General features: G+C 38.6%; 1 protein-coding gene across 1 annotated transcript in view; it reads left to right on the forward strand.

Moving 5' to 3' along the window:
• The window catches only part of DDX46 (DEAD-box helicase 46), a gene marked incomplete at its 3' end in the record, with an annotated part of 49,168 nt that overhangs the window by 18,787 nt on the left and 16,194 nt on the right, over positions 1-14,187 (forward strand). The window contains exons 12-16 of the mRNA XM_084252127.1: positions 40-118; positions 1,821-1,903; positions 7,421-7,585; positions 8,089-8,251; positions 12,325-12,518. Of these exons, the coding sequence (XP_084108253.1) occupies positions 40-118; positions 1,821-1,903; positions 7,421-7,585; positions 8,089-8,251; positions 12,325-12,518 (684 nt within the window). The remainder of the gene's footprint in view (positions 1-39; positions 119-1,820; positions 1,904-7,420; positions 7,586-8,088; positions 8,252-12,324; positions 12,519-14,187) is intronic.

Genomic DNA, 14,187 nt, shown 5'->3' on the forward strand with positions numbered 1-14,187 from the left:
TGGTAAATAGACTATAAAATTTCATGTTTGTTTTTTTAGATTGCTGAGCTGAAAAGAGGTGCTGAAATTATTGTTTGCACACCTGGTCGAATGATTGACATGTTAGCAGCTAACAGTGGTAAGTCAGAGGTATATTTTTGTTCTCTTTTTTTCCTTTTTGATTTCTGTACATTTTTGTTAAGTCAAAGCAGATACAAGAAACCACCAGATGGTTTCTACATTTCTTCTTAAAGCTGTAATATCTTAACATTTGTATTGTAACAAGCTCATTTTTGTAAGCGTTGAGAATACTTTTGCAATTTAAAACGTCTTTTCAAAACTAATTTCAGCTGATCTCTTTAGCTATTACCATAGAGTCTTAATTCAGTTGGCCTTAACTTGCTTTTAAAAGGGTGGGAGACTGTCTTTTTGTTTTCGGTAAAACTTTTTATCCATTGGAAATAGTATTTTCTTACAATACTGGATAAATTAAGATATTGCAACTTCAAGAAGTTTTATCTTTTGTAAATGTTGCATGCTTTTTAAGCTCAAATGTTGTGCTTTGTTAAATTATTCCCTATCAAAACTGTTACTAAACTGTTGACATTATTTAACTTCTGTGGAGAAAGGCCCTTCAAGATTTATAGAACTGGGCTTCCGAGACTTAAACCATCAAAGGTAGGTAATTTAATGCTGTTCCCAACCTTGCAAAACTAATTGGGGCTGCAAATGTTAGTGTGGAATACTTAAATATTAGAAAGCATATATTTTGGCTCATTTCTACTTTTTGAAGAAAATGCTTTGGAAGATTTTCATTGTAGTACTCATTATATACATAATAGAGTATTAAAAACTGTGAGTAATGCATGTTTCTAATAGAATTCTGCTTGAATTTCTGTATACATTTAATTCTAATTGTCCATGAAGTTGGCAAAGTGACATCAAAATTGATGTCAATGTGCTTATACAGCATATGAAAAGTTTTGGATTGAATGCTGATTAAATAATCCCTTGTTTTTTCTCAATGCTGCATTGATTTAACTCATCTGAATTCATCTTGATTAATTTTACTTTTTTCCCTTATCTTTTTGGTTTATATTTAATAACTTTTTTATATATGTTTTGCCAGGTGATTGATTCAGCAATTGATAGAAATGCTTTTGTTAATCCTTTAGGAAGGAATTCCTGTGTATGTATTTAGTTTTCAGTGGCTAAGAGACCAATTGCTCTTATTTAGACCAGTGGGACCACTTAGTGAAATTGGATTTGTATCTTTGTATAGAAGAATGTGTATTTATGTAACACATTTGGTGTTTAAAGCTTTTGTACGTTGTCATTAATGCCCATTTAAAACTTCTAACTATATGAAAGTAGGTTAAAAAATACATAAAGAGCAGTTTTCTACATCTGAAATAGTTAGCTCTGGAACTTGCTTTCCACACATACGCTGTAATCTCTAATATGTTTTTTCCTAGGTGATGCTGTCAGATAATGGCTGATGTGGCTCGATGCTTCATCTCAGTCTTAGTTTTATGATGTGTTTTGGAGAGGGCTGTTTTCTGAATTTTACAGGTTCTTCAGGCCCTATGATGGTATGCAAGAGACGAGTTTGACAAAATAAAGGGCCTCATATACCCATTGTCAGAAAGTATTTGCCATTAGATTAAGACATTGTAGACCAAAATTTCTTTTCACTGTTTAAAGATACCTAACTTACCCCTCTGGTTAAGTCAGGCATTTTAGTTCCCTTTACAGTTTTTTAAAGTTCTTGGTAGTCATAAAATGAACTGTGACTGATTTTCAGTTTTCTTTTTGTCTTTATTTTTCTTTCCTCACCTTAGGTCGGGTCACAAATCTTCGAAGAGTGACATATGTTGTTTTAGATGAAGCAGACAGAATGTTTGACATGGGTTTTGAACCACAGGTGATTTTAAATTTCTTAGTGCTTTGAATTGTAAAATAAACTGCCATGAGAGTGAAATGTTAATGGATTTTGAAATTCTTGAATATTCTCACACCTCTACTATGTGGTAAAATGGTGGATTGGGACATATGAAAAGGAAATAAATATTTCTGTTTTGAATTTTTTATATTGAGAGTATTTGTTCAGGCTTTCCTTAGCCAATTGAACCATCATTGGTAAAATTAGAATTAGATTATTCTTATAGAATCTCAAGCTTTCATATTTTATAGTTCTCGTATTTCAAATTAATTTAATTTGTGCTTTTATTTATTTTTTAAAGATTTATTTTTATTTATTTATGTATGCAAGAACTAAGTTGTAGGCTAGAGGTGCAGAGGGCTAGAGGATTCAACAGAGACAGAGTGGGGAGCAGAGCAGGCAGGTCTACTGAAATATACTCCTGAGAGGACCAGCTGGTGAGGCAGAAGAGATCTGCTGTGCCATGTGGCTTAGCTCCCTGGCTGGATATTGAACAGTGGCTGGCAATAGCTTGAGAGCACTGAGAATTTAAACCCTTTAGGAGGCCCTAATTCATGCTTTTAGTGCAAAGCATTGGTCTAACATAGATTTTTGTATTTCTTACACATTCTGTTTTCTCAAATGCAAAACTTTAAAAGAAATGCATGTTCAAAGGTGGTGGAAGATTTTCTTGACAGCAGTGTGAATTGTTAATGTGTTATGGATGCCAAAAAAATCGATTATCACAAAGTGCAATAATAAATATGGATATTAGAGGGCTTCCCTGGTGGCGCAAGGAGTTAAGACAAAAACTATGAAGCTGTCCGCAGCCATGCAGCACAAGTTTGATCCCTGGCCAGGGAGCAACCACATGGTGCAGCAGACTACTCCTGGCTTGCCCATTGCTCCCCTCAGCAGTGTATTTCCATCGATCTGCCTGTTCAGTTCCCCACTCTGTCTCTGGTGAATCCTCTCATCCCTTGCACCTCTGGCCTGCACCCCAGTTCTTGTATGCATAAATAAATAAATCTTTAAAAAAAAATAAAAATGGATATTAGAAAGGGTAAGGTTAACATCATGGTTGACTTTTTCAGTTTATTCATGTATTCTCCAAAAGTGTAGCTCCTGTGATATTATGGTACATACATTATGTTTAAATTTAGGGACCAGGGCCTCCCCAGTGGCGCTGCGGTTGAGTGCTGGGTTGCAAAGCTGCCTGCAGCCTCTACAGTGCTGGTTTGATCCCCACCTGCCAGGCGAGGGTCCCACATGGCGCGCAGACCTCTCTTGCCTCCCGCTGCTCCCCTCAGCAGTGTACTTTGTCAGTCTGCCTGTTCTGCTCTCTGCTCTGGCTCTGGTGAATTCTCTCACCCTCCTGCACTTCTGACTGTAGCCAGTGCTTGTATAAATAAATAAATAAATCTTTAAAAATAAATAAATAAGTTTAGGGACCACATTCTAAATGATTACAGAGGACCACAAAAGAGAGTTAACAGGATTATGGTTAACACTTGAGCCATGTGAGGAACAGATAAAAGAAATGAGGAGTATGTAGTTTGGAGTAGAGGACTTCATAGCCTCTTTTAACTCTGGAAAAAGTTTGTCACATATAAGAAAAAGTAGATTATCCTTTCTGTCCCAACAACCTTGAAATGAACATAATGTGCTATACGACTTGGATAGCATTATTTAGAGATGAACCAGGTTACTTTATAGTGGGAAGATAGTGTTCAAGCACTTACAAGGAGTCTGTTTGTGGAAAAAAAGTAAGGGACTTAAAGAATAAGATGCAAAATGAAACTGGTTCCCTTTTACATCTTTCCCAATCATAGGAACCTTAGCACTTATGATAGTGCTGGCAGTAAGTGTCGTGACAGGCCTTTCCAGAATGAATTCCAAACACATTTTTCATTGATTTGCAAAGTGTGAATCATCCCCTGCGCTAAGTAGAGGGGAGAAAGGCTGAGTAATTGTTTACTTGTTGGAGAGAGGTTTTAGATTGAGTTGTTGATTATGTTCTGAGCTATAGTGTAGATTTTAAAGATTTATTTTTTTTATTGATTATGCATACAAGAACTGGGGTCTAGCCCATAGGTGCTGGGGGGCGAGTAGATTCACCAGAGACAGTGGGGAGCAGAACAGGCAGACCTACTGAAATACACTGCTGAGGGGAACAGCAGGCGAGACAGGAGAGGACTGCTGCACCTTGTGGGTAGCTCCCTGGCCAGGGATCAAACTCAGGTCACAGTGGCTGGCGATAGTTTGATAACGCTGAGTCTTTAATCCCTGGCCACCCTGAAGGCCGTATGTCTATCTTTTGAAGAAACTCTCAAACTGGCTATTCCATTAATGGTCCAGTGTTCTCAGCTTTATGGTCCAGTGTAATCTTAATACCAGAATCAAACAAGGTAAGTTATAGTTTTATGTACAATGATTAAAAAGCTCAAAAAAATCTTATTTGGGAACTAAATATAACAATGCTTAAAGTAGATTTTCATATGGAAGTTAATTTTCTGTGGATGTAAGATGAGTTTAATATTAACAAAATCTTATCCATTGTTTTGGTTTCCACAGTTTTAGTTACTTATGGTCAACTGTGATTGGAAAATGTTATTTGCAGTAAGATTTTTTTTTTTAAAGATTTATTTATTTATGCATACAAGAACTGGGGTACAGGCCAGAGGTTTGGGGGGTAAGAGGATTCACCAGAGACAGAGTGGGGAACAGAACAGGCAGATGGACCGAAGTGCACTGCTAAGGGGAATAGTGGGCGTGTCAGAGGTCTGCTGCGCCATGTGGGTAGGTCTCTGGCCAGGGATCGGAACTCGTGCTGCAGCTTCATAGGTGGTGTTTTAACCCTTTGCACCACTAGGGAGGCCCTACAGTAAGATATTTTGAGGAACCATGTTTATATAACTTATTACATTGTTGTAATTATTTTATTATATTGTTGTTAATTTCTTATTGTGCCTAATGTATAAATTAAACTTTATACATATAGGTATGTATGTATAGGAAAAAGCACAGTATATGTAGGGTTCAGTGTTGTCTATAACACTGAGAGCCACTAGAGCTCTCAGAAAGTATCCACTGAGGATAAGGGGAGATTACTGTAATAAATCACTTTACCCTGTTGCCAGAACAGGGGTGTGAAAACACAGTATTATCTCAAATAGGGAAAAGGCATTTCATAAAATTTTACTCATTTATAAATTTACCACACTAAGAGTAGTGGGGATCCCCTCTTAGCTAATAATAACGAAAGACTGTTTACCACCAAAAGTTTGTAGTATGTATCCTACTGTGAAACTTTTAAACTATGAACCTAAGAAACAAAATGAGATATTTAACATCCACTCAGCATTTTATTGGAGCTCCTCGTCAGCACAGACAAGAATAGGAAGTAACTTGGAAATATTTGGAAAGAAAGAAAATAATTGTTACTTGCAGATGATATGACTTCTTTGCAGAAGAGTAAAAGTATTGTCTACAGACAGATGATTGGGATAGATAGATGACAGATAGACAGATGATTGGGATGGACAGATAGACAGATAAGAGAATAGAGAAGTTTCTAGATACAGTCAGCAAACATATCGTTTACGTTTCTTTTCCTAGTAAATTAAGAAATGTACTTTAAGGGGCCTCCCTGGTGGCAGAAGGGGTTTAGCACCGCACTTTGAAGCAATCCGCAGCCTCTGCAGCATGAGTTTGACCCCTGGCCAACCAGTGAGCAAACAACATGGTGCAGCAGACCTTTCCTGTTGCTCCCGCTGCGCCCCTCAGCAATGTAGTTCAGTCAGTCTGCCTGTTCTGTTCCCCACTCTGTCTCTCGTGAATCCTCTCACCCTCCTCCCCTGCATCTCTGGCCTGTACCCCAACTCTGGTATGCATAAATAAATAAATCTTCAAAAAAAAAAAAATGTGGGCCTCCCTGGTGGCACAAGGGATTAAGACGCAACCTTATGAAACTATCCGCAGCCACTGCGGCACGAATTCAGTCCCTGGCCAGGGACCAACCCACATGGCGCAGCAGACTTCTGCTTCGCCTGCTGTTCCATTCAGCAGTGTATTTCCGTCAATCTGCCTGTTGTGTTCCCCACTTAGTCTCTGTTGAATCCTCTCACCTACCACACCTCTGACCTATACTCCAGTTCTTGTATGCATAAATAAATAAGTCTTTAAAATAAAAAAAGAAATGAAATGTACTTTAAAAAGCTTAATTTATGACATTATGAGAAAATAAATGTTGCAAAAGATATATAAGGTATATTTGGAGAAAATATGAAACTTTATTGGAAACAGTAATACGGGCTTAAGTTGACTCAAATTTATGTAAATAAATGTGATGAGAAACCCTTTTAGAAGAGGGGGTAAAAGATGGGTGGGAGAGAAAATACAGTTCTTATTTTAGGATTTAGTTTTCTTTGGTATGTTAGGTACTGTGTAGTCAAAATATTGTTGCCCTTTTCTCCTGTTTTATTTCCTTGTGCAATTTTCTATAAATCCTTATATTGTACCTTTCATAGGAGGTTTCTGGAGGTGAGAAGTACTGTCATATGTTTGAAAAAACATCATTCTGACTGCTGGGTGGAAAGTTGATTTCAGATTAGGCAAGAATAAAGGCAGAGAGATCTGTTAGGAGATAGTTCACATAATCTAGATGAGAATTGTTTGAGTTTGTCCCATAAACCTAGAATTTCCAAGTACCCTTTCATATAGACTACATCATCTTTAGTTGGAGTGAAACTATAGTCTACTCCTGGCAAAAACATCATCCTTCTCAGTTTCCAACCACACACCACTCTACCTGGAAATCATCAGCCATCTTTTTCATTATGTCCTTTTTACCCCTCTTTATACCTGTCACCACAGAAATCCTAAGACTTGATTCCACCAAGGCTCTGTAGGCATTAAATCAAATGAAACCTCTACCCCTACTTCCACAACAGTAAGTTCACTTTCATTGTTTTGTTTCTTCCTGTACCTTTTACCATCATTGACACACAGTATATTTATCACTCTATCCTCGTTATATTATAAACTCTATGAAGACAGAATGGTTTGCCTAATTTTATTGCGTATTCCTAGCCCTGAGAATAAGCTGGGGTTATTCTCAGGTTGCTCAGTAAAAACATGTGGGGTCAGTGAGGGAAAACTGCTATGATGCTGCTGGAGATTGTTTACATTGTACATGTACTTTGAAGACTGAGACTGCTGAATTTTATTCCATTTGTTCCATTTTTAGTTTAGGGTAAAGCCAGTGAATGAGAGAGTAGTCAGGCATGGCTCCTAGATTTTGGACTCATACATGTGGATGACTAGAGTGACCTTTTCTTGAAATGGGAAAACTGTGAGAAGTAGAAATTGTAGGGTAATATCAGTTGTAATATTTTCAAGTAGCAGATTTAAAAGTCTCATTTGACTTTTTTTGAGACTAGTTCTGAAAAGTTTCTTCGGTGGCTTTCAGCATTTTATGATTTGGAGGCTACACCATATTTATTTGTAATGTTTTCTCAGGTCATGCGCATTGTGGATAATGTCCGTCCTGATCGACAAACAGTTATGTTTTCAGCTACTTTCCCCAGAGCTATGGAGGCTTTGGCTCGCAGAATCCTGAGTAAACCCATTGAAGTGCAGGTTGGAGGCAGGAGTGTGGTTTGCTCTGATGTAGAACAACAAGTGGTGAGTACAATCCCCAATTCCCTGCATGTTTTGGCATTGTGTGTGATTCTTTTCAGAACATTCTTTTTGATGAAGGCAAATGATTTCTAAACTTAAGTAGTACGCATCAACTGTAGCCTGAATATTTTATCAGACATACCAGCTATTCTATGGAGCTGTGTTTAAAATACACATTTTAATTTCTCCCACCAGAAGTAGTGGGCTCGTACGTAGAACTGTCACATACCCATCTTGTTCTGTGGGTAGTAGAATGTAAGGCTAGGAGGCAGAGAGATGACTTGTCCCTATTTGCAAGTCTCTTATTCTCTGAAAGTCATGCTTTTTGTGTCTCACTGATTCAAAATCAGCACTTTAAAAATCACTGTTTTCCTAGCCGTTCATCCTAGCTCCTTACAGATAGAGCAAGATATGAATTATTTATTTGTCACAAATAAGAATATATCTGTTCAAGGAAGGTATTTGTGTTTTTACTCCATTAATTTGGTGCAATTTGATGTTTGCAGATTGTGATTGAAGAAGAAAAGAAATTCTTGAAGTTACTTGAGCTTCTAGGCCATTACCAGGAATCAGGATCTGTCATTATATTTGTGGATAAGCAGGAACACGCTGACGGTCTTCTCAAGGATTTAATGAGAGCATCTTATCCTTGCATGTCTCTTCATGGAGGTGATGTTTAATTGCATCCAATAAGAAGTATTTTTTTTTAAGATTTATTTATTCATGCATACAAGAACTGGGCTATAGGCCAGGTGCACGGGAGGGTGAGAGGATTCACCCAGAGACAGAGTGGGGAACAGAACAGGCAGACTGACTGAAATATGCTGCAGAGGGGAGTAGCAGGAGAGACAGGAGAGGTCTGCCGCGCCATGTGGGATTCTCGCTGGCCGGCCAGGATCTAACCCACACTGCAGAGGCTGCGGACAGCTTCACCGCGCTGCACTCAACTGCCTGCGCCACCAGGGGATGCCCCACTTTCCATGCACTTCTCTTTTTCCTGAATGATAATACTTACTTTGGTCTCTATAATTTATTAATTTTGTGTCATCTCCCTCAGTTTTTACTTCAACAGCATATTGCGTGTAAGCATTATTTATAGTCCAACTTAGAGATTATGCAAATAAGATAATACATTGGCTTAATTAAATTCCATAGCCATAAATTAGGTAAGAAAAATTGACTAAAATTTTCTGATTCGTGTTACATTCTTTCTGTTGCACCTTACCATATGAAAGTTTTCAATTTTGTGTAACATCTCCACTGTATAAATATATATAGAGAGAACTAAACGTGGGGCAGAGACAATTTGAATTATCTTTATTCACCAAGTTTTCTGGCTATCTATGGCTTTGTAATAAACCACCCTAAAGTATATTGGCAATAGCCATTTGCTTGTGAACGTATAATTTGTGTAGAGCTCAGCATGTACATCTAATCTCCATTTCATGCTGTGTCTATTAGGGTGGCTCTGTTGGGGCTGAGGATATACTTCCAGTTTGCCTCACTTAAGTGCCTGGCATATTGGTACTGGCTCTTGACTTAGGGCTCAGTCAGGCTGCTGGCAGAGGCCCTGGACTTTCTCCTCAGGGCCTCTTTATGAGACGGCTTGGCTGGATGGCAAGACCCAAAAGCTGCTGGGTCAATTAAGGAGAATACTGGAAACTGGCAGAGTTTTCATTGCCACCATATTATTATTTTTTAATTAATTTATTTATTTATACAAGAACTGGGGTACAGGCCAGAGTTGCGGGGGTTAGGGGGATGAGAGGATTCACCAGAGACAGAGTAGGGAATAGAACAGGCAGACTGACTGAAATACACTGCTGAGGGGAGATGCGGGTGAGTCGGGAGCAGTCTGCTGCGCCACGTGGGCAGCTCCCTTGCCAGCCAGAGATCAAACTCCTGCTACAGAGGCTGCAGATAGCTTCATAGTGCTGTGTACTCCTTGTGCCACCAGGGAGGCCCCCCACCATATTCTTTATGGGCACATAGTCAGCTGGCGTAGATTCATGGGATGGAGGCATAGGTTCCACCTCTTGATGGGAGAATATCATTCCATATACAGAAGAGCTTGTGGTCTAGGACATACTTTTGCAGTCCTCTTTGGAAAATAAAAGGTCTTTGAGGATATTTATTTGGTTAACTTGTTTAAAAAGGACTCATTTTATTTTCCCTTTTTTAAATATTGTGTTAAAAGCACATTATGAAAAAATTACCATTTTAGCTGTTTTTTCCTTTTATTAAAATTTTTTGTTGAAGTAGCCTTGCATATAGAATGTGTTCCAGGTGTGCATCCTTATAAATCAGTCTGTATTTTACATTAAGTTCACCACTGAAGTCCAGTTCTGTCCTTTACTGTATCCCTTTTTACCTGATTGACTTAACTATTGTTTCTAACTTCACACTTTTTATTCACTTGGTATTTTTTTCCCATCATACCTTATATCTCTTTAGCCCTTTCTCCCTTCCTTTCCTTCTTGGCCTCAAAAGCCTCACTGTTTATTCGTGTCCACTAGTTTTTATAAGTAATTTTGCTTTGTTAAATCGTCTGCTTTGTAAACATCCAGTATTTCTCTTTGTCATTCTGACTTGCTTTACTTCACATAATTCCCTCAGACTCCTTTGTTGTAAATAGGAACTTTCTGTCTCTCCTCATGGCTGAAAAGCTCTCCATTGTGTAGGAAGACCACATTGCCTTGAGCCAGTCCTCTCACAGCGTCACTTACGGTTCCATGGCCTCGCTGTTGTAAACACTGCTGCCGTAAACATTGTAGAACATACATGTTTTTGAGTTGATGGCTTCATGTTATTTGGATAAATGCCCAAAATAGAGTGGAATTGCTGAGTCACATGGTTATTTTCATTTTTAGTTTAAGGTAAAGCCAGATTACTTTACAAAATGACCACACTAGTTTGCATTCTCACCAACAGTGTAAGAGGATACTTCTCGTCTTCTCCAGCACTTGTTGTTGGATATCTTAACAATTTTTAAGTTGTGATTCAGTGGCATTAAATACATTCACAGTGCTATGTAACCATCACCACTAAATTTCCAGAGAACTTTCATCATCCTATCCAGAAACTGTACTTTTTCAGGAAATACAGAGTTTCATTCTCCCTTTCCCATAGCCTCTGGTAGCCTGTATTCTACTTTGTTTGAATTTGCCTGTTCTGGGTGTCTCACTTTTGTGAAATCATGCAGTGTTTTTCTTTTTTTTCTGCCTGCGTTTTGCACTTAGCACAGTGTCTTCAAGATTTGTCAATGTTTTGTCATGTCTTAGAATTTTCTTCCTTTTTAGGGCTAAATATTACTTCATTGTAGTTATTAGCACATTTTCTTTATTCATTCATCTGGTGGTGCACCCTTTTGTTGTTTCTGCCTTTTGACTATTGTGAATAATGTTACTTTGAATACTGAGGTGCAGGTCTCTACTTAAGTTCCTGTTTTCAGTTCTTTAGGGTATGCTAAACTTGAAAGTGTAATTGGTGTGCTGAATGGTAAGTCTGTGTTTAATTTTTTGAGGATCTACCAATTTGCATTTTTACCACCAGTGCACTAGGGTTTTAGCTTATCCATACCCTGGCCAGCACTTGCTGTGTTCCATCTTATTTTTATAGTAGGCATACTGGTAAGCGTGAAATGGTATTTTATTGTGATTTTCATTTTCCTGTTAGACACAATTATCTCTTACTGAACTTGTTTTTGTGTGCCGGTTGAACATTTGTATATCTTATTTGGAGAAATGTCTGTCCCTGGCCTTTGACCATTTTCTAATTAGCATGTTTGTTTTTTGTTGTTGAGTTGTAGGCAAAGGGGAAGGACTATTGTTTTTTTGTTTTTTGAAAAATTATTCCTTTATTGTAAGATTTTTTAAAAATTTATTTTTGCATAGAAGTACTGGGGTATAGGCCAGAGGTATGGGGGGGTGACAGGATTCACCAGAGACAAAGTGGGGATCGGGACAGGCAGATCTACTGAAATACACTGCCAAGGGGAGCAGCGGGAGAGACAGGAGAGGTCAGCTGCACCATGTGGGTCAGCTCCCTGGCTGGGGATCTAACTTAGGCTGCTTTGCTGCGGGAGGGCTGGCCGTCCTGGTAGCTCTGAGACTTAACCCCTAGGCTACAAGGGAGGCAAGAGGAAGGACTATTGTGGGTTTTTTTTTTTTAAAAGATTTATTTATTTATGCATACAAAAAGTGGGGTACAGGCATAGGTTCAGGGGGTGAGAGGATTCACCAGAGACAGAGTGGGAAACAGAACAGGCAGATTGACTGAAATATACTGCTGAAGGGAGCAGTGGGCGAGAGGGGAGAGGTCTGCTGTGCTATGTGGGTCACCTCCCTGGCCAGGGATCGAACTCATATGCTGCAGTGGGTGTGGATAGCTTCATAGTGCTGTGTCTTAGCCCCTTGAGCCACCAGGGAGGCCCCAGGACTATTGGTTTTTAAAGAATTGTCCCTTAGACCTTCAGGGGTTCATGAGGTCTAACTATTTCCATAGTAACCCCACTATGTTATTTGTTTTTGTTTTTTTTTCATGCTTATTCTCTCAGAAATGTAAGAGTAGCTTCCTAGAGGATACCTGGCATATAGTAGCATAGTGAATGTGTCTTTTTGTTTGCTTTTTTATTATAGATATTGGATGTGTGGTCAGTGTAAGTTGGATTTCCTTCATTCACAGGAAATGGAAAACAGTTGGAACAGAATGGTTTTACAATTCTTTCTTTAATTTACTTGCAGGCATTGATCAATATGACAGAGATAGCATCATAAATGACTTTAAGAATGGGACCTGCAAACTTCTCGTGGCCACCTCTGTTGCTGCCCGAGGTCTAGATGTGAAACATTTGATTCTTGTAGTAAATTACAGCTGTCCCAACCATTATGAGGATTATGTGCACAGAGCAGGACGGACTGGAAGAGCAGGCAACAAAGTAAAGAGAATTTTTTTAATGTTGATTTCTGTTATATTAAAATACAGGTTTTTATTCAACGAGTTGATAATAGGACTTATGCGGGATATTGTGGAAATCCTCAGAGTATGCATAATATTTGATTTTTTTAGTTTGGGGTTATAAAACATTCACCGTCACACCTATCACCTTTTCCTCCAACCTCAACATTAACGCTTTTGTTTCTCCCGCACGCCCCTCCAATTACATTGCTTTTTTGACTCTGTATTTTGGTAAGTATTGGTAGGTCTAGCTCATTCATTTTATTTTTTTTTAATTTTTGCATGGAAGAACTGGGTTGCAGGGGGTTAGGAGGGGTGAGAGGATTCACCAGAGACAGAGTGGGGAGCATAACAGGTGGATCTACTGGAACACACTGCTAAGGGGAGCAGCTGGTGAGACAGGAGAGGTCTGCTGCACCATATGTGAATTACCTCTCTGGCCAGGGATTGAACACAGGCTGTGGAGATGTTAGTGTTGAGACTCAATACCTAGTCCACCAGGGAAGCCCCTAATTCATTCACTTTAAAGGCATCAGAATATTCTGTTAATGGGAAACATTGATGGTGATGTATTTGGTATTCCAACCATGGGCATTTCTGCATACTGAAGCAGTAATACTATTAATAGTATAGGTTATGTTTATGGAATATTTACTAAATGCCAGGCACTGCTCCAAGTTATTTACATATTGCATCCTCACACTTCTGCATTTAATTGCTGGGAAAAGTTGAGGCACATAGAATTTGTTCCTTAGTAGTAATGGCATTTCTTCTTTTAACCTGAGTTCTATGAATTTGGAAACTTTGTATAAAGGGCACACATATATTTCACCTTTTCAAAAATGTAATACCATTCGTGGCTCATGGGCAATATGAATAAAGGCCCTGGGTGAAGCCTGGTGACTACATATTCCTGAGGTAGAATATTAGAGTGTGTTTTAAAATTTATAAGAGGTAGGGGCAAAGGTTTTATGAAGTAGCATCCTGATTATGCTTTGCTGTTCCCCTACTTCAACTCCAGTCTTTTCTCTTGCTTGAATCAAAAAGTTACTGGGGGTGTATGAAACCTTAGGTCCTAGAGAAGCTCAGATTGGTGATATAACTGACATCATTTATGTGAAGTAATTACAAAAATTAATATATAAAGACAAGTCATTTTTTAAACAAAACTACATTTTATATACAAACATTAAATTTGATTTTTGGTTATTTTTTAAGATTTATTTATTTATGCATGTAAGAACTGGGGTACAGGCCAGAGATGTGGGGGGGTGAGAGGATTCACCAGAAGTAGAGTGGGGAACAGAACAGGCAGATGACTGAAATACATTGCTGAGTGGAGCAGCAGGCGAATCAGGAGAGGAGTGCTGCACCATGTGGGTAGCTCCCTGACCAGGCATCAAACTGTTGCTGCAGTGACTGCCGACAGCTTCATAGGTTGCGTCTTAACCCCTTGTGCCACCAGGGAGGCCCAAAAATTGTTTTTTAAAAAATATTGGAAGCTACATCCTAGGAAGTTAATATGATTTAACTGGGATAGACTTGTGTAGTAGTGGAGCAATGAAATGCAAAAAGGGAAAATTTAAGTTCTATATTAACAAAAACTAATATATCTGACAGTGTAGTTGTGCATTTGTGAAATATCTCAT

Source organism: Talpa europaea, assembly GCF_964194135.1.
Source record: "Talpa europaea genome assembly, chromosome: 13".
Lineage (NCBI taxonomy): Eukaryota > Metazoa > Chordata > Mammalia > Eulipotyphla > Talpidae > Talpa > Talpa europaea.